General features: G+C 36.4%; 1 protein-coding gene across 3 annotated transcripts in view; it reads left to right on the top strand.

The window, feature by feature from the left end:
* Positions 1-19,400, top strand: part of Phtf2 (putative homeodomain transcription factor 2) — a 107,933-nt gene that overhangs the window by 31,628 nt on the left and 56,905 nt on the right. For all 3 annotated transcript variants that reach the window (XM_013035282.1, XM_013035281.1, XM_013035283.1), the window contains exon 3: positions 14,811-14,867. In XM_013035282.1, coding sequence (XP_012890736.1) covers positions 14,811-14,867 — 57 coding nt within the window. The remainder of the gene's footprint in view (positions 1-14,810; positions 14,868-19,400) is intronic.

The raw sequence follows: 19,400 nt of genomic DNA, 5'->3' as shown, positions 1-19,400 counted from the left end.
AGGAATCCATCGAGGATCAATAGGGGCAAAAATTTAGACAGTGATGAGGGATTGACTACCCCCTTTTCCGTATACTATTAATGGCCAGAGACACTGCAAGAGAACATAATGGTGTGTGTGCATAAGAATGTAAATGGAATTACTGATGGGTAGTTAGTTACTGATGGGTTCAGTTATGGAGCCAGTCTGTCTGTACTTGAATTTTTTTGTTCTGCTACTGGTTGCTTACTCTTGCGCAACGAAGTTTTTGTAATTATAGGATAGGAATAGTAGTAATATCTACTTCATAGTGTAGAGAAGATTATTATATGTTCAAAGTGTGATAGTGTTTGATAAATAATAAATGCTAAATGTTAATTATTGTTGTTGAACATAGGGCCTTGTGCTTGCTAGGCAGGAACTATATTACCTTAGCCATGCCCCTAGCAATGTTTTGCCAAAAATAGGTTTTGGCCTGTTGTTTTCCCGGTGCTAGCATCAGACTGATATTTTATATGTGGCCTACCATGTGGCCTTGTAGCCCAAGCTGGCCTGAAACTTGTGATCCTGCCCTCCGAAGTATCCTGCCTATGTATCTGCCTCTTTATGTCTCTTTTTTTGGGTTGTACTTAGGTTTGAACTGAGGGCCTTTGCGTACTAAACAGGTATTTACTGGCTATTTCTTTTTGTTCAGGCATGTGCCTGGACTGTGATCCACATGGTTTGTCCTTTGCACCTATGCTGGAATGACAGTCACCAGTTACTCTGACTTGATTAAGTCTCATGAAAATTATTTTTTAACTCAAATTGGCCTTAAATCATAATCCTGTGATGATCTCTTCTTTTGATATTGTTGAGATGACAGATCACCACACCAGCTATTGGTTAAGAAGAGGTATTTGAATTATTTTCCTTGCTGGCCTGGTCCATCTAATCTCAGACTCCCAAGTAGCTAGGATTATAGGAGCAAGCTACTGTGTTCAATTTAACTTTAGTATGATTGTACAAGTATTATTTATCTCTGCTTGCAAGGTTATACCATACTTCAGTTTATCTAAGAAGCTGACGTTAACTCAGCTTTCCCTTTGAAGTATTATGTAATGAAATATTATGAATGAAATACTATGTAATGAAATTAAGAATGCCTAGTTTTATTTTAATATTGATCCAAAAATTCAAGAGATACCATTTTTGATATGTTATAAATGCTAAACATGACTGAGGTTAAAAATAACACTAAAGTGCTTTACTGTATACTAAGGGCTATGTTAAGTGTAAGCAGTATCCAGTTTAAAAATATCTTTGAGAAGAGAGACTCTGAGGTCTTTTCCATTTATTTTGCTCAAACTGTTTGAGGTCATCAAGTAAATGTGAGAATCTTGGCCTGCCCAGGTCTTCTGTTTTACAACCTAATTTCAAAGAGCTTTCATGTATATTAAAGTAAGTCTTAAAATTTCAAATAATGCACATATAACAACTATACATTGACAATTTCTGTTACCATTTATTTTCTCGGTTGTAGTAAATTATAATACCTAACTAATGATTGCCCTATTTTATTCTTTTATTTTTATTTGTAGAAAGGGGTTTCAGTTTAATATTTATGTGTACAATGTATTTTGTTCATCAGTTTCCAGATTGTCCAGATTTATTATGTTTTTAATTTTTTATTGTCATTGAGTAGATATGCAAAGGAGGTACCACTTAACGAAGCAGTTTATGAATATAGTACACCTTGATCAATGTCACCCCTTCAACATTCTCACCCCCTTTGACCTACCTCTTCCCTTTTCTTAATTTTGTGGTATATACAATGAATTATTGACTGTGTTCTCCCCCCCCTTTGTTCATCTGTACCTCTTTCCTTTTCCCAGGATATGCCCATTTTCTGTGCTCAGCTTTGGCTGATTATACTTGGGAAAGATTATACTTGGGAAAATATATATTAAGTGAAGTAAGCCATATCCAGAGAAACAAAGGTTGTGTAGTTTCCCTCATTTGAGGTAGAAAGAATATGCCTATAAATCTATAATTAAGCATGTAGGGTGGTATGCAAGTAATTACAAATGAATTAACTGAAATATAATAAATGGTATGGAGAGCTTAAATAGTATAATCTTTTAGAAAGATTACCCCATTTTTAACACTAAAAAAGGAGTAGTTGCTAGGTACCCCCATGGGTTAGACCTTTAATTCTAGTTATTCAAGATACTGAAACCTGGATAGTAACAGTTTGAAGCCAGCACTAGCAGAAAAGTCTGTGAGATTCCGTTTCCAATTGACCATCAAAAAACTGGGCTGGTGGCATGTCTCAAGTGGTATGTCAGCATGAGCAAGCAAGCTAGTAAACTTGAGATCCTGACAGCAAAAACAAACAAACCAAACCAAATCAACCCCCTTCAAAAAACCTGAAGCAGTTTTCTGGATATAATGACGAAAAGCCTGTCCTTTCAAGCCAAAACTTACGGAGACCCTTTGAATATATGTAATAGTTAGATTTCCTTTAAATGCTTGTCATTTCAAACAAAATTTAACAAAAATACAACTATTTCTTTTTTTTCTTTGTGCCAGGCTTAGTCTTGAACTCAGAGCCTGGGCACTGTCCCTGAGTTTTTTTTGCTGAAGGTTAGCACTCTTACCATAGCACCATAGCACCACTTCCTGCTTATTTTTGGTGATTAATTGGAAATTGGAGTCTCCTGCCCAGGCTGTCGTTGAACTTTGATCCTCAGATCTCAGCCTTTGAGTAGCTAGGATTATAGGTGTCAGCTACCAGCACCTGGCTTGTTGGTTTGTTTTTTTGTTTGTTGTTGTTTGTCTTGAACTCTGGCTTGAACTCTGGGCCTGGGTCCTATCCCTGAGCTCTTCAGCTCAAGACAAGTGCTTTACCACTTGAGCCACAGTGCCACTTCTGATTTTCTGGTAGTTAATTGTTTATTTGAATTAGGGAAGGAAAGGGGAACAACAGAATGGTGAAACAAAGAACCAGTGCAACAGCAGTATACACAAGACAATATGTTGGAAATGAGCTGTACAACTTGGGGGTGTGGAGAGTAGTGGGGAGGGCAAGTGGGAGAAAAATGAGGGAAAGATAATAAGTTTGACAAGAAATGTACTTATTACCTTACTTATGTAAATGTAACCCCCCCCTTCCTGGCCTGGTACATCACTCTGACAATGAAAAATTGTTTAAAAAAAAAAAAAAGCTTCATGGACTTGCCTGCCCAGGCTGGCTTTGAACTGCAATCCTCAGATCTCAGCCTCCTGAGTAGCTAGGATTACAGGTGTGAGCCACCAGTACCCAGCTTGCTATTTGTTTTTTAAAAAGTAGTTTTAGTGAAATTTAATTTACGTGATACCATGGTTTGAATCTTTCCCTTGAAACATTATGTACACGAAAACACTTGGTTTCTTGTGTTATTGTGTTGATGTAGTAGAATTTCTTAGTGGAAGGAGATTATGTCACTGGAGGCATAGTCCTTGCAAAGGATTAATGTAGTTCTTACAGGACCACATGTAATCTCCAAGAGTGTAAACTGTTTTTTGAAACAAAAACAAAAAAAACACAAGTCTGGCTCTATATTTTGCCTCTTGTCTTATTCTGTGGTCTCTCCCTTCCATGTGCTCTTTCTGTGATATCATCTGTCAGGTTGTGAACGTAGTTAGAGGTTTTTTTTTCACAAATGAGTGGGTATTGGTACAATGCTGTCCTATCTCCAGAACTGTGAGCTAAATAAGCCTCTTCTTTATATATTGCATGTTATCAACTATATTCTACTTTGATCTATTATAGATAAGTACATGCCATCAAATGTACTGGTTTTATTTATTTTTGGGTCCGGTTGTGGGACCTGAACTCTGGGCTTGGGCACTGTCCCTCAGCTCTTCAGCTCAAGGCTAGCGCTCTACCACTTGAGCCACAGCGCCACTTCCGGCTTTTTGCTTATGTGGTGCTGAGGAATCGAACCCAGGGCCTCGAGCATGCAAGGCAAGCGCTCTACCACTGAGCCAACTTCCCAGCCCAAATGTACTGGTTTTATAAGTGTATAGTTCAGTAATTCTTAATAAATTTATATAGTTATACAACTATCACAATGTAATTTCAGATCTTATTTGTCACTTTAAAAAGAAACCTCATATCCACTTACAGTAATTCTTCATTTCCAGCATCATAGATCCGTTAATCTACCTCCTGTTATCTGTATAGATTTGCTTCTTCTGTACAGTTCATGTAACATAAGAAATGGTAAATACCATATGAATGCTACAGCATGTAGTCTTTTTTTTTTTTTTTGCCAGTCATGGGGCCTGAACTCTGGGTCTGGGCACTGTCCCTTAGCTCTTCAGCTCAAGGCTAGCGCTCTACCACTGGAGCCACAGTGCCACTTCCGGCTTTTTCTGTTTATGTGGTGCTGAGGAATCGAACCCAGGACCTCATGCTTGCAAGGCATGCACTCTACCGTTGAGCTACCTTCCCAGCTCCGTCAGCATGTAGTCTTAGCATGGTATTTTTGAGGTTCATCCATGTTTGTAGCACATGAGTACTTCATGCCTTTTTATTGCTGAATATTGTAGAATATCATTGTAGAGATGAGTTTATCCATTTGAATTGATGGGCATTTAGATCATTTCTAATTTAATGAATATGGCTGATAAAAACATTTCTGTGTGAATCCATATAAACATATTTTGATTTCTGTTTGGTAACTTACAGTGAATTTGCCAAGTCATAACTGCCAACTTGTTTTCAATAATCCCTGGTTTTAATTTAATAGCTATTTTAATTATTTTGGATTTTATGACTTTAGTTTGAATTTCCTATTGCTTTGGAAATTCTGAGAGACATTTACATTGGCACAATCTACATTCCCACTATGGTTTCCTGAAGATTCTGGCTGTATCCTGTGAGGTCTGAGAAATAAAGTCTTCGAATTGTGATTTAAGATTTAGGTTTTTTGAGGTAAAAACAAAAAAGGAATTGCTGAGGATGTGGCTCTGTTACAGGGCATTTGACTAGCCTTGGGTTTGATCCTTAAAACAACAACAATTTTGAAATAAAAAGAGTTCTATTTGTCACACAAACAGTAATCCCTCCTAATTGATTGGCATACACTGGCTTTTTCCTACTTGAGCTCGGAATTAGTTGGATTGTGGATTCTTTTTTGATCTTAATGTTACCAATTACTAAATGCTGTTCCAGCTTCTTTGAAGTATATATGTTTTCTTCACTAAAAAATCAACACATGTTAGTCAAAAATTGTAAGACTTATTGGATATTAAATTTTATGAATTTTGCTTTAAAAGCTTTATCATTGTGGAATTAATGTGGTAGATTTTAAAATAGGACTTTAAATTTTAAACAGAACTTTTAGTATTATTAAGTTTAAATTGAACTTTCAGTGTTTATTCTGGATAAAATGTTCAATTTTCTGATTGATAAAGTAAGGTGTATTTGTTTATTTTCCTATAATTAATATAAATAACTGATCATTTCTTTCCTTACTAGTAGAGTCTTCACAATTCATGACTTTAACTTAAATTAAGTAGAAAAGCAGAAGTTAAATTGTCTTTGCTAAGATGACTTATTGAGAGAGGTTATTAACCAGGCAGTACCTTCATTAATAAACCCACTGAGAGCACATTGCCGTAAACCAGCAAGTTGGTAAGTAAACAGTCCTTGTAAATTATGCAGCATGGTGTTGGTTTGCATTAACAGCTATGTTCTCATTAAAGTTGGGCTAGGAAAAAACACCACTCTATTCTGCTTCTACTTTTCACATGTATAAGCTGTGCCAATACCTGACAGCCAAGACTTGAGAAGGAAAGGCAAACCAAGGCCCATGTTGGGCTCCTCAGCAATAGAATTTCTTTTGAGCTTTGTTGTTAATATTGCTTTTATTCCTATTAGCCATCAGTTTCCTATGTTTCTCCTGTTTAATCTGACATTTGTAATGTAGAGGAATCTGATTGGGTCAGCTTGTATCAGATGTCTCCATCTTGGAGTCCTTGTTATGTGGGAGAGGGTAATAGATCAAATAACACATACCTGGTGGTTACTAGTCCCTCTAAGAAGATAACAGGACTTCAGTCCTTTATACTTAGTATTGGTTTAGTGATTTTATTTAAGTGTAGAGAATTTTGAATCAGCTAAATATATGCTTTTAATCTTTAAATTCAATATTTAATTCACTGAATCTGTCAGTATTAAAGATGGAGTCTTGTCACTTGGGCATTATTGAGGGAAATCGCACAACATATCTAGTAAGGTTGTTACCTCTGAGGGTAATCTTTTGGTTCTTTTGAGGATTGAAAGGGACCAGCAGGTAGGAGTCAGATGAAACAACTTATGGCTGCTTGTTTTTTATGGCCAACTCTTGCTTGTTGCTACCGAGGCCAAAGAGTTCTCCTTGGCTTCTCCCAGAACTTGGAGTTCTCCCAGTTCTTCCATGAAGCCACTTGCCAGCTTCTCTTCCTTCTATACTTAACTTTCTTGTGTAAACCATCAAATTAATTCCATCACCACTTAATGCAGTTTGTTAGTTACCCTTCCACCACAGGAATCCTTGGTGGAATGTTCTTGTTTTCTTAGGGATTCGTATATTTTAGTATTTTGGTTCTTCAATTTATTTTTTTCTCATCTCTAGTGATCTAATAATGTGTATATGTATGTTTGTATATCTGTGTATATATATGTATGTGTCCACGTGACTTTTCTAATACTAGATTTTTTACCAAAAAATTTTTATATATCCTATTTTCATCATGAGACATTATTAAATTAAGTTTGAGTAGTGGCTGTTGGCTTTTTTTCATGGCTCGCCCATCTACTCATAGTACTTTTCCATGAAAAAATGTGTCCAAAACCTTTTAACTTAGACTAAGCTGACAATTGTTTTTTGAGGCTATTAATTTTCATTTTCTCTTGATTTTTTTAAAAAAATGCTACTTTTTTGGGGGGGAGGTCCGGTCGTTGGGCCTGAACTCTTGGCCTGGGTGCTGTCCCTCAGCTCTTCAGCTCAAGGCTAGCACTCTACCACTTGAGCCACAGCGCCACTTCCGGCTTCTTTTTTTCTGCTTATGTGGTGCTGAGGAATCGAACCCAGGCCCTTAAGCGTGCAAGGCGAGCTCTCTACCACTGAGCCAACTTCCCAGCCCCTAAAAAATGCTACTTTTTTATAATTATGGCAGTACTACATTTCTGTCATAGGAGAAATGGAAAATGTAGATAAATAGAATACAAATTTAAATCATTCATTGCCCTGATGTTAACATTGTGACTTTTGCCCAACAAAATTAGGATCATATTTTATTTTTCACTGTCACATTTGAATGTAACATATAAAAAGGTTTATCACTAAATGTTCTTTATAATGATCATAATATTCTATTAAATAAGTGTGTTACAGTTACTAAACCATTCCCCTACTCACATTATAAATTACTGAACTGATCTTTTATTTTTCAAGATAGAGGTTTCTGAGTCACCAGAGAAACATTTTTAAGCTTTTTGAGATTCAATCCCCATATGTTTAGTCAACCTCTTACCTCAGCTGCCATATCCCATCCTGTATGCAGATACTTCATTCTTTTCAAGGCTCTTTATCTTTTTTGTGCTGACCCTGATATACAAGTAGATGTCCTCCTTACCCAGCTACAATTTTGATGTGCTCTTCTGGCTTACCCTCCTTGTGGTTCTTTTTTTCTTTCCTAAGCATTGACTTCCCTCATCTGACAAGGTCTTCACATCCCACTTGGACTGATACCTGGCCATGCCTGCCCATCCTCATGGGCTATACTCTCTCTACTGTGAATCTAACACTTTGTTTTGGGCTCTTGTGTCTCTGTGTTACTTAAAGTTTTCAGCACCGATTGTTCAGTACTGGAGAAAGAGAAAGGAAGCCATGAAGATTAAATGAATGAGCTTGTCAAATGTATAGCATCACGAGTATATTGCAGATACTTGATGGCAGAATGTGAGTGAATGTTTAAGTTCCACTCCTTATCTTGAACTATTGAGTCTTATGGTAAAAGAAAAATAGAAACATAAATACTTGACTGCTTCTAATATCAACTCCAGCTGCATCTGTCTTTCTTAGTATCCTTAATCATTCAGATTGAGACTATAGTCTCCCCAATTGGTTGTTCTTATTGTCTCCATTCTCCAAATTCCTAAGCTTCCACATCTTTGATTTTGCCTACTATTTAGATGAGGCCAAGATTATTTGGCATTAATTAGGTTTAATTATAATGAATGCAATCTTTGATAATTAGCCAGATTTTATTTTTTTAACTAAAAAATATTTATTTTTTCACAGGTTTTCCAATGGATGTACTACTTGGGTTTTCTATAGGACAAAGACCAAATTTTACCCTTTGATTTTAGTAACTCTAGATAACTTTGATATTTTGATCCAAATTTAAGGCTAGCTAGCTAGATATTTTAAAGTTGATTAAAGTCTAGAAATCTGTTTACTTTCTTGAAAAGTTATATTCTTTTCTCCAAAGGAATTTAATCTTTAAGATGCATTTTTATTTGCATTGTAGCCAGCTTGACTTTTCTGCAGTAACATTTTATTTATGGCATGATCCTGATAATGGCTGAGAGCAAAAGAATTTATGGCATTTAAAATAAAGACACTTGAAAGATTACAAAAAAAACTCATTGGCACACATTTTAAGTGGCTATAAGCCATACATTTTGGGTAGTGGAGGAGGTGCCCTGAAAATTCAGGTCTCTTGCACGGTCCAGGGTCTTCTCTATATCTGCCAGCAAACACCAAGTGAGGCATTGAGGCTAACTCAAGAAGTTAAGGTGGGGGATCAAGAGGTTGGAACCAGCTTGTGCTATATGGCAAGCCTCTGTCTCAAAAAGAAAACGAAACTGTAGACTAAAAGGCAAGAGGAAAACATGTTAAAAGAATAACACTCCAAATAATGACAGTTTTTTTCCTGATTAATGTTATTTATTTTTATAAAAAGACTAAAAAGATAAAATAATCATTTGATTATACAGCTGTTAAAATATCGGAATTTCACATTAGGTATACAAACAACATAACCTTTACCTCTTGTGAGTTTATGGTAGATGGCACATATTTTTAAAAAAGCTGTTACAAGAGAAATAGTATTTGTATATATTTAGAGATAGAAATGCTTATTACTTAGTGCAGGTATGTCTTTTCCGTTTTCTTAACTGGTTTCTTCCTTTTTATCTCTTCTTTCTCTGCCCTGATCTTTGTCTTTCTTTCCGTGAGGAAAATTAGCTCAGGATTCTTTAATTTTACTTGCTGCCTTGGGTATATTCTTGTTCTAGTCTTAACAGACATACTCTTACAAACAGAAGTAGATTACATTTGTCCTGGTACATAATGAATTGTCTTTTGATATTAGTCAAGTGGGCCAAGCTAGGAAAGGATTTGGGTCCTATATCATCTTTGTAAAACATTTGGTATTAAAACATTCGGAATTAAAAGCTTGTATTTCAAAGTTTCTTAAATGGCATTCAGAAATACAAAATTAAGCATAGTTGTGGTTGGAAAAATAAGGTGTTTAATAGGCAGTATGTTTAGTATATATGTTCATTATTAAAGAAATTAGGTACTTAAAACATGTTTGCAAATCTGGGCCTTCCTTCACTTATGCTTATGTCTTTTTGAGAACTGTTAAATCTTTTATCTAAGCACTTAATCTAATTAAACTATTGATAGCTACCTCTTTTGAAGCTAGACACCTTCTCTTCAGCCCTGGATACCTGAGCTACTGCTTTTCTGAATTTGATGACCAAAAGGGTAATCTAATCTCCTAGGAGTAGCTTTCCAAATTGTTTTTCTAGGATACTTCTTTTGTAGAATTCCTAATTGTCATCTAATTATCTAGATTTTTTTACACTTGAACTTCTAATACTAGCATATTTATTGCAGATTATTTTCTTAGGAGCCAGGTTGACCTCAGCAGGGCTGGATAAAGGCAGTCTTTTTCTCTCCTTTTTTTCCCTGCTTCCCTTTTTCATCTCCTATTCTGTGCTCCCTTCTTCTCTGTCTGAATTTTGTTTATCTGAACATATTAAGGACACAGGATAACCCATTGCAACAATGGTACTCACATGACACATGTTGGAAATGAACTTTACAACTTTGGGGAGGGGAGGAATAAAGGAGGTAGGAGAGGGAAGGGATAGTAGGAGAAAAACAAAGGAGGGGATGACAATGTACTCATTACCTTACTGATGTAACTGTGACCTCTCTGTATGGCATCTTTACAAGAAAAGTAGGAGGAGGCAAATAATTCCCTGTCGTTACTATTCAATGATAGGACTATGGAACATATTTCAGTTTTCAGATAATTAGTGAATATAAACAGCAAGGAAAAACATTATTCTCTACTATACTTCTCAGATATTGTTCATCTATTCTTTTAAATATCTGCTGCATATATTTATACATACTTTATAATGTATATTAGCTACATTAGTTTTACATTTATATCTTGCTCATTTTTCTTTTTTTTTTTGGGGTCCGGTCGTGGGGCCTGAACTCTGGGTCTGGGCACTGTCCCTCAGCTCTTCAGCTCAAGGCTAGTGCTCTACCACTTGAGCCACAGTGCCACTTCTGGCTTTTTTCTTTTTGCTTATGTGGTGCTGAGGAATCGAACCCAGGGCCTCATGCATGCAAGGCAAGCGCTCTACCACTGAGCCACCTTCCCAGCCCCTCTTGCTCATTTTTTTTTTTTACAGATCAAGGAGCATCTAAAGAGTATTCGCTTTAGTTTCAACTAAATTTTATATTTGTTTGTCTCGTATTTTTTTTCTTTTCCTTTTCCTTTTTCTTCTTTTTTGGTCCTTCATGCGGCTTGAACTCTGGGCCTGGTTGCTGTCCCTGAGCTCTTCAGCTCAACGTGAGCACTCTACCACTTGAGCACAACGCCACTTCCAGTTTACTAGTGGTTTATTGGAGATAAGAGTCTCACAGCCTTTCCTGCCTGGGCTGGCTTTGAATCGCAATCCTCATATCTCAGCCTCCCGAGTAGCTAGGATTACAGGCATGAGCCACTGGCGCCCAGCTTTTTTTTTCTTTTTAATCTCACTTTTTTTTTTCTGGTCAGTTGTGGGGTTTGAACTCTGGGCCTGGGCACTGTCCCTCAGCTCTTCAGCTGAAGGCTAGTGATCTACCACTTGCGCCACAGTGCTACTTCCCATTTTCTAGTGGTTTATACAGACAAGGAAAGTGAAAATAAAAAGAGGAGAAAATAAGATAGTACAGGTGAAAAAAAAAAAACAAAAAATATATATATACATAATTTCTTTTTCCGGTCCTGGGGCTTGAACTCAGGACCTGGTTGCTATCTAGGAGCTTCTTTTGCTCAAGACAAGTGCTCTCCCATTTGAGCCACAGCACCACTTCTGGCTTTTGTGAGTAGTTTATTGGAAATAAGAATCCCGTGGACTTTCCTGCTTGGGCTGGCTTTGAACTGCAATCCTTAAATCTTAGCCTCCTGAGTTGCTAGAATTATAGGCATGGCCACCAAGGCCCAGCTCAGAAAATTATATTTATATCTTATAACTTCAATCTTCTTAGGGAAACAGTTGACTGCCAGAAGTGGTGATGTTCATAGGAATTGGGAATTAGAGCTTGAATTGAAAACTATTTAAAATTGTCCTTGCTATTATTATGGAGACGACTGTAGGATTCTGCAGGATTGCCAGACTGTTGAAGATGCAGGATGAATTTGTTGAGGGTCAAGTACTTGGTCATCTGGAACAGGCTGACTGTAGGTCATCTCTGATTAGGTAATAGTACAGTAGAGCCTTTCTGTATTCAGATATCTCTGAGAATAACACAAACACATTGGTGAAATTGCTTACTATAACTAGACACCAGAGAATGAATCTCACATTCTTTGCACGTACATAACTATTCACTACAAAATAATGAATTTGGTTTTCAGAATCTCCTCTTATAGTAAGAATATGATAGTTTTTCTCACCTTGAAGCAATCACTTATGAGGAATATAGTTGGGTATATTAAGTTCTCTGGTATTTCTACCAACATTATTTGAGTATATATCCTATTTTTCCTTTTCTTTCCAGTACTGAGGATCAAACCCAGGGCAATGTGCTTGCTAGGCAGGTACTCTAGCAATTGAGTTATGCTCCTAGCCTAAAATTAGTAGGTGCTTTTCTAAATAACCAGACACTAGAGGCATTAGAGGAAGGCAAAGGAGGTTGATAAAATTTGAAAGTAGCTGAAATATTACATAACTTAAAAATTGGTTTGGGGCAGGGCATTAAGAAAATTGTTGTGGTTTTCTTCCTGAATTTTCACAGAGAATTGTTCATTAAACTTGTCCTGTAGTTCAATTCTGTGTAGCAGAAATACAAAACAACAACAACAAAAACATTAGCTGACAAGTTTATATGATGTAGTTAACTTTGACAAGTATTTGTTTCAGGGGTAAAATTGAAAGTAGAAAACCTGTCAAGTTAAAAAAATTTGCTATTACAACTTTTTACAAACTTTTCTTGAACCATGAGTATAAGACTTGAGAAAATGGTGAGATCGTTTTCTTTCCTTCAGTCTAAATATCACTTTGATTTCTGTGACAACTGAAAACAGGAATTGTCTCTTTTAGGCGAAGTGCTTGTCCCCAGCCACAGGTGTGATTTTTACTGGTTTGCCAGTCAAATTGGAATAAAATGAAGCTTTAGGTTAGAAAAGGGTCTTTAGAATTCCCTTACCGTTTTACATAGGATCCTGCTACCATGCTCATTTCATAATGCCTCTGATGATTCAATCTCAGTTCATATTTAAGGCTACTTTGTCAAGGACATATATACCACTCAGCAGAGCCCTGAATATCTTCTGAATTACCTGAATTCAGATTAAAAGTACCCTCAATTTTCTCTAAGGAAGCAGTCTGTTTTACTTATGTCACTTAAGGGTCTATTTTGGTATATAATATATATGTATATATGTACATATATGTGTGTATATACATACACACACACACACATTTCTTTTTGTGCTGGTCCTGGGACTTGAAGTCACATTGCTGTCTCTGAGCTTTCTTGCTGAAGGCTAGCATTCTATCTCTTAAGCCATAGCTCCACTTCCAGCTTTCTTGGTGGTTAATTGAGATCATTTCATGCACGAACCTTTATCCTCAGATATGAGCGTCCAGAGTAGCTAGGATTACAGGTGTGAGCCAACTGTGCCCAGTTCTGGGAATATATTTAAAACAAGAGAAGTCTATTGCAAAGGAGAACTAATGTGTGTCCATAGATATTTAATCTCTTGTAACTGAAAATAGTGCTTAGCTAGTTTTACCTTTAAAAAAAAATTTCATAAACCAGGCACCTGTGGCTCACACCTGTAATCCTAGCTATTCAGGAGGCTGAAATCTGAGGATCATGGTTCAAGCCAGTCTCTGTGAGACTCTGATCTCCAATAAACCACCGGAGAACCAGAAGTGACACTGTGGCTCAAGTGGTAGAGCATAACCTTTAGCTGAAGAGCTGAGGAACAGTGCCCAGGCCCAGAGTTCAAGTCCCATAACGGACCAAAAAAAAAAAAAAAGAAAAAAAGATCTCATAGGGTCTTCTATTACAATGAAAGTTATCCTTACTGTCACTGTGTGTATGAATCTATAATTCTGTTCTGTTTTTTTTTTGGTTCTGTTTTTTTTTCTTTTTAAAAAATAACTCCAAGAGGATTTAACACTTGGGAGATTTTTTTCCAAAGTATATGAATACTGTTAACAGTTGTAGTTATACACAATAAAGGATTCTGTGTGACCGTGGGTTTAATATATTCTAAAAGCCGCCACAATCACTTCTTCCTCCTCCTCTTCTTCCCACTCCTCCTCCCACTCTCCCACACCCCTGCCCCCCCCCACCTCCTCCTTTCCCTTTCTTCTCACTATAGGGATTTAATTCAGGGCCTTGTGCTTGCTAGGGAAATGATCTACCACTTAAGTTATGTACCTAAGCCTCTCTCCCCATTATTTATGTTTTAGTTTTTTTTTCCAGATAATAACTCACTTTAATTTTTTTTGCCTGGGATAATCTCCAATTGCAAACCCCTAACCTATGCTCCTGTGTAGCTGCAATTATGGATGTATGATACACCTTGTTTGTTGAGTTGGAGGGGGAGTTATCTTAATATCTTTTGCCCAGGCTAGTTTTGAACTCTGATCTTACCCATATCTCTTGCCTGAGTAGCTGGGATTGCAGTTATGAACTGTCCCCCCTAGCTAGACGTGTGTGTGTGTGTGTGTGTGTGTGTGTGTGTGTGTGTGTGTGTGTGTCTGTCTGTCTGTCTGTCTGTCTGTCTGTCTGTCTTGGTCCTGGGGCTTGAACTCAGGGTATAGGTACTATCTCTGAGCTTTTTGTGCTCAAGGCTAGCACTCTGTCACTTGAGCCATAGCTCTACTTCAGACTTTCTGGTGGTTTACTGGAGATAATAGTCTCATGGACTTTCCTGCCTGGACTGACTTGAAACCATGATCCTCAGATCTCAGCCTCCTGAGTAGCTAGGATTAGAAGTGTGAGCCATCAGTGCCTAGCAGCTAGAGAAAATTTTTAAACATATTTTTGAGGCCCACTCCCATATTTTTGTTTCAGTAACTGGCTTGAAGCCTGAGTCTGCACTTAGCAAGTTCTAAGATTATTCTAATATTGGTGATCCTTAAACCATTCTTTGAGAATCTCTACAATACAATATTGATCCCAGAAGTCTGAGACAAAGCTAAATCTAACTGTACTGAGTAGTTTACAGTTTAGAGATGGGTATGAACAGTGATGATTTGATTCAGTATTTTCTTTTTTCCTTCATAGATTGGAGCATATGATCAACAAATATGGGAAAAATCTGTTGAACAAAGAGAAATCAAGGTAACAAGTTTAATTTTGTTAATTTTGAAATGTAATTTTATGAACTATTAGTCACATTTAATAATCTATACACTTCTTTTGTGTATGTGATAGGGCTTTTGAATACAGGGCCTTGAGCTCACTCAAGTTCTTTGCTCACAGCTGATGCTTTGCTACTTGAGGCATGCCTCTAGTCCAGCATTTTGCTGGTTAATTGGAGATGAAGTCTCACAGACTTTTCTGCCCAGGCTGGCTTCAAACAGAGGTTTTCCCAGTCTTAACCTCTTGAATTCCTAGGATTGTAGGCATAAACCACCAACGCTCGAGCTTTTCCATGAACTTTAAATGTGTAACTTAGTAAAATTTTTTAACTGAAGAGATAAACTGTTTTATGATAGCATAGTTATATGTCTTCTATGGTTATCTTTTCATTTGTAGCATGTTTCTGTCCTCTTAAATTTAATTTCTAATGATTATTTCTGTCAGCTTTTTTCCCCTTTCACTTGTCACCTTATACTTCTAGTTTGCTTTTCCTCTCTTTTGATGCTGTCATTGTTCTGTACAGTTTATTAAACTGGTAAGTATCTCAGGCATTTTCCCATCGGAGTGTTTCTGCAAGTGCTGCTCTGCTTAATTGAAATCTGCTGTTTGGTGCTACTAACAGAATGACCTGGACGCAAAAAGAGTTGCTGGAAAGTTTGTCATTTTTAAAAAGAATTTAGAAAAGTAAAGCATTAATTTAAATGTTTGTGAAAATTTTTTCTTGGACATATAATTACATATTTCATGCTGATATTTTCATAGGCTATCTTGCTAGCATGAAAACTGTTTTTAAACTTAATCTATTGTTTCTCAGCACTCTTGTAATAATAAGATTTTTGTCTTTTTTACTTGCATAAATACTAATCAGTATGTTCCTGCACGAGATAAATTTAATCTGGGCCCAGAGATTGTTATAGTTATTACTTAGCATTTTCTATTTTATATAGAAAAGTTTAAATAAAATTGAACACAAATATAGTTCTATAAAAATTTGTTCAAAAGGGCAAAATATAACACAGGCCAAAATCCTTTGATACTATCTTTAAACTAACTTTTTGAAGAATCAATACATATAATAAAATTATAGTGTGTACCAAGAGACAAATGAAGAATTGCTCAACATCTTTGGCCATAAGGGAAATGCAAATCAAAACAACACTGAGGTTCCATCTCACCCCAGTTAGAATAGCCTCAGTAAAAATACAAACAATAAATTCTGGATGAGAGCACAAGGGAACCCTAATAGACTATTGGTAGGATTGCAAACTCGTTCAGCAACTCTGGAAAGCAGTATGGAGATTCTTCAACAAACTATACATACAACTACTCTATGATGCAACAATTCCACTCCTGATCATTTATGCCAAAGATTACAAACCATGATACATTAAAGCACCAGCACAACCATGCTCATTGCAGCATTATTCACCATAGTCAAGGTATGAAATCAACCCCAATACCAGTGTATGAATGGGTCAAGAAAATGTGGAGTATATGTGTGTATGTGTATGTGTGAGTATGTGTGTTTGCACACAATGAAATTTTACTCATTCATTACACTGAATGATATTGCATTATCTGCAAAGAAATGGAAGGACCTGGAAAAAATTACGTTAAGTAAAGCAAGTGAGACCTAGAGAGACAGACAAAGGTTACATGTTTTCCCTAATATATAGACACTAGAATTGGTTTATAAACACATAAGTAACTAACTAGCTTGGGTGGTATGCAAGTATACATAAATGTATTAACTGAAATATGGTAGATTTAGGGGAGAATTTCAGCAGTGTAATTCTTGAGCCACAGTGCCACTTCCAGCTTTTTTCTGCTTATGTGGTGCTGAGGAATCGAACCCAGAGCCTCATACATGCAAGTCAAGCACTCTACTACTGAGCCACCTTCCCAGCCTGACACTGAAGGATACTAAGCACAAAATTAAATTTGTGTGTATGTATTTGTTATTATTGGCAGTTCTGTGATTTAAACTCAAGGCTTCAAGCCTATTAGGCAGGCACTTTACCATTTGAACCAAGTTTCCAGGCCTTTTTGCTTTTTTGTTATTATTTTTAAGTAGATGTACAAAGAGGTTTTAATTCAACAAGTCAGTTTGTGAGTACAACACATCTTGATCAATGTTACCCCTTTCATCATCCCCAATCTCTCTCAACCCTGTGCATCCCCCGCAGTTTACCTCATTCCATTTTTACATGCATACTTTAATTTTATGACTGCATTCACCTATCCTTTCTCTGCTCTGATTTTTGTTTTTTGAGATAGGGTTTCGCTTTTTCCCTTAATAGCTTTGACTGCAATCCTTCTGTCTATGCTTCCCACCATAGCTGAATGATAGGCATGTTTCACCATACCACACTTTTTCTGTTGAGATGGTATTTCATGAACTTTTTTGTCTGGGCTGTCCTCCTCTATTACCCATGTCTTCATGCTCAGTTATTGATTGAAATGGGGTCTTGAAAACCTTTTGAATAGGCTGGCCTCAAACCATGATCTTCCTGAGTAGCTAGGACTACAGGCCTAAGCACCAATGGCTGGCTAAATTTATGTTTTACAATTTTATTTAGACAGTGCTGAATATAAAAGGAAATATACTAGAAGAAAGAAGATTACAATTCTGTTCTAGAAATCTAGAAATGTTATTTGGGAAGATGATTTAAGAGTTACCAATATATAAAACGTGTATAGATATAACAATTATATGTATGTGTATGTTATGTATTTATATTATGTATATATTATCATAGAGAAGTGAGTAAATTTTTGTTGAAAGGTGATTTAGAGGAGGACAGGATATTTGGGAAATACCACATTTAATGAGTAGCCAAATATGCAAAAAAAAGAAAAGAGAAGTAGAAATTTCAACCTACAAACACAGTTATTATCCTTAAATAGATGTATAAAGAGGTTTTAATTCAACATGTCAGAAAAAAGGTAGACTCATGAAGTTAAGAAGAGGGGAGTAGACAAATGAAGAGAAGTGGGGAGAAAATACAGTAAAGCAAATAAAGAGTAATGGAGAGGTCTATTAAGATGCCTTAAAACTTGTTATTCTCTTCAATGACTACAAAACCTTTAACAGAAAACAGTTATAAAGTATCCTGAGAAGTCATATTAACATCTGGCACATTTGAATCTTTTCATAAATTAATACTTTAAAATTTTTCTTTTTTTCTTCTCTTTTTTTTGGTTGGTTGTGGGCCTTGAACTCTGGGCCTGGGCGCTGTCCCTCAGCTCTTCAGCTCAAGGCGAGTGCTCTACCACTTGAGCCACAGCACCACTTCCGAAAATTTTTCATTTTTAAAAATCGTCTTTCTCTTTCTTTTTCTCCTTCAGTGATAGCTATTGAATTCTGAGCCTCAGGCACACTAGAAAAATACTCTATGCTAGCCTTAGCAAAAGAAGCCCAGAGACAGTGCCCAGGCCCTGAGTTCAAGCCCCAGGACTGGCCCCCCCAAAAAATACTCTGCCTCTGAACCATACCTCCATCAATTTTTATTTTGTTTGTTCAGTTAAACTTTGTGAAAGTCCATAATTATAGTTATTTTGGAAGCTATACTACTTTTATACAAATAGAGTTTAACCTAAATTAAAAAATTTCAAACTTACAATGTGTATACTTAATTACATTCATGATATATTAACCCTCATACTTAATGTTAATATCTTTCATTTCTGTGATAAAATTATTGCTTGATTTATCAGTGAACATTGTCAAGTTTGGTTTTTACAAACTCTTTGTGTTTTTTTTGTAATTTATTATTGTGATTAAATGATTACATAAATTTCACAAATTTCACAGTATTGTGGGATAGTTATACTTAGTTGAAGTCACAGATTCTAACCTTCATGGGACAAATTGTCGTTATCATGGTCTATAAAGTTTATGAGTTCTATGAGCTTTGACAATACAGTTATTTCTTCCACCTCAGGGTATATGTACATTTCTTTCCTTTTGCTTAGTGTCAGCTGTTGCCTCTTTCCCTCATTCCCTCCCTCCTATTATTGTCAGTGAGTTGCTTAGTTTGTTTTGATCAGTGACCAGTGCAGCTGATGGGACCTGCTGTTACATGTTTTCCCATTTCCCTCTGTTTCTATGTCCTCCTTCTAGTTTCCCTCCAGTGTATACACACACACACTATATATATATATATATATATATATATATATATATATGTGTGTGTGGTGTGGTCATCAGCATGGGGTCATTTAGTAATGATTCATGGAGTTCCTTTGTTTCTCGAATCTTGTTTACTTTGTCATATCTCCTTACGTTTTGGATTTAACATACACTTGTCAAGGAGACCATGTGTTTGTATCTTTGCTCTTGGCTTACCTCACTCAACATGATTTCTTCTAGTTCCATCCATTTCCCTGTGAATGCCATTATTTTGTCCTTTCTAACGGATGCATAATATTCCATTGTATATAGGTACCACAATTTTTAGATCCATTCATCTGTGGTGGGGCATCTGGGTTGTTTCCATATCCTAGCTCTTG

The sequence above is a fragment of the Dipodomys ordii genome, unplaced genomic scaffold, assembly GCF_000151885.1.
Source record: "Dipodomys ordii isolate 6190 unplaced genomic scaffold, Dord_2.0 Scaffold207, whole genome shotgun sequence".
NCBI lineage: Eukaryota > Metazoa > Chordata > Mammalia > Rodentia > Heteromyidae > Dipodomys > Dipodomys ordii.
This window is presented reverse-complemented; position numbering and strand designations above follow the sequence as displayed.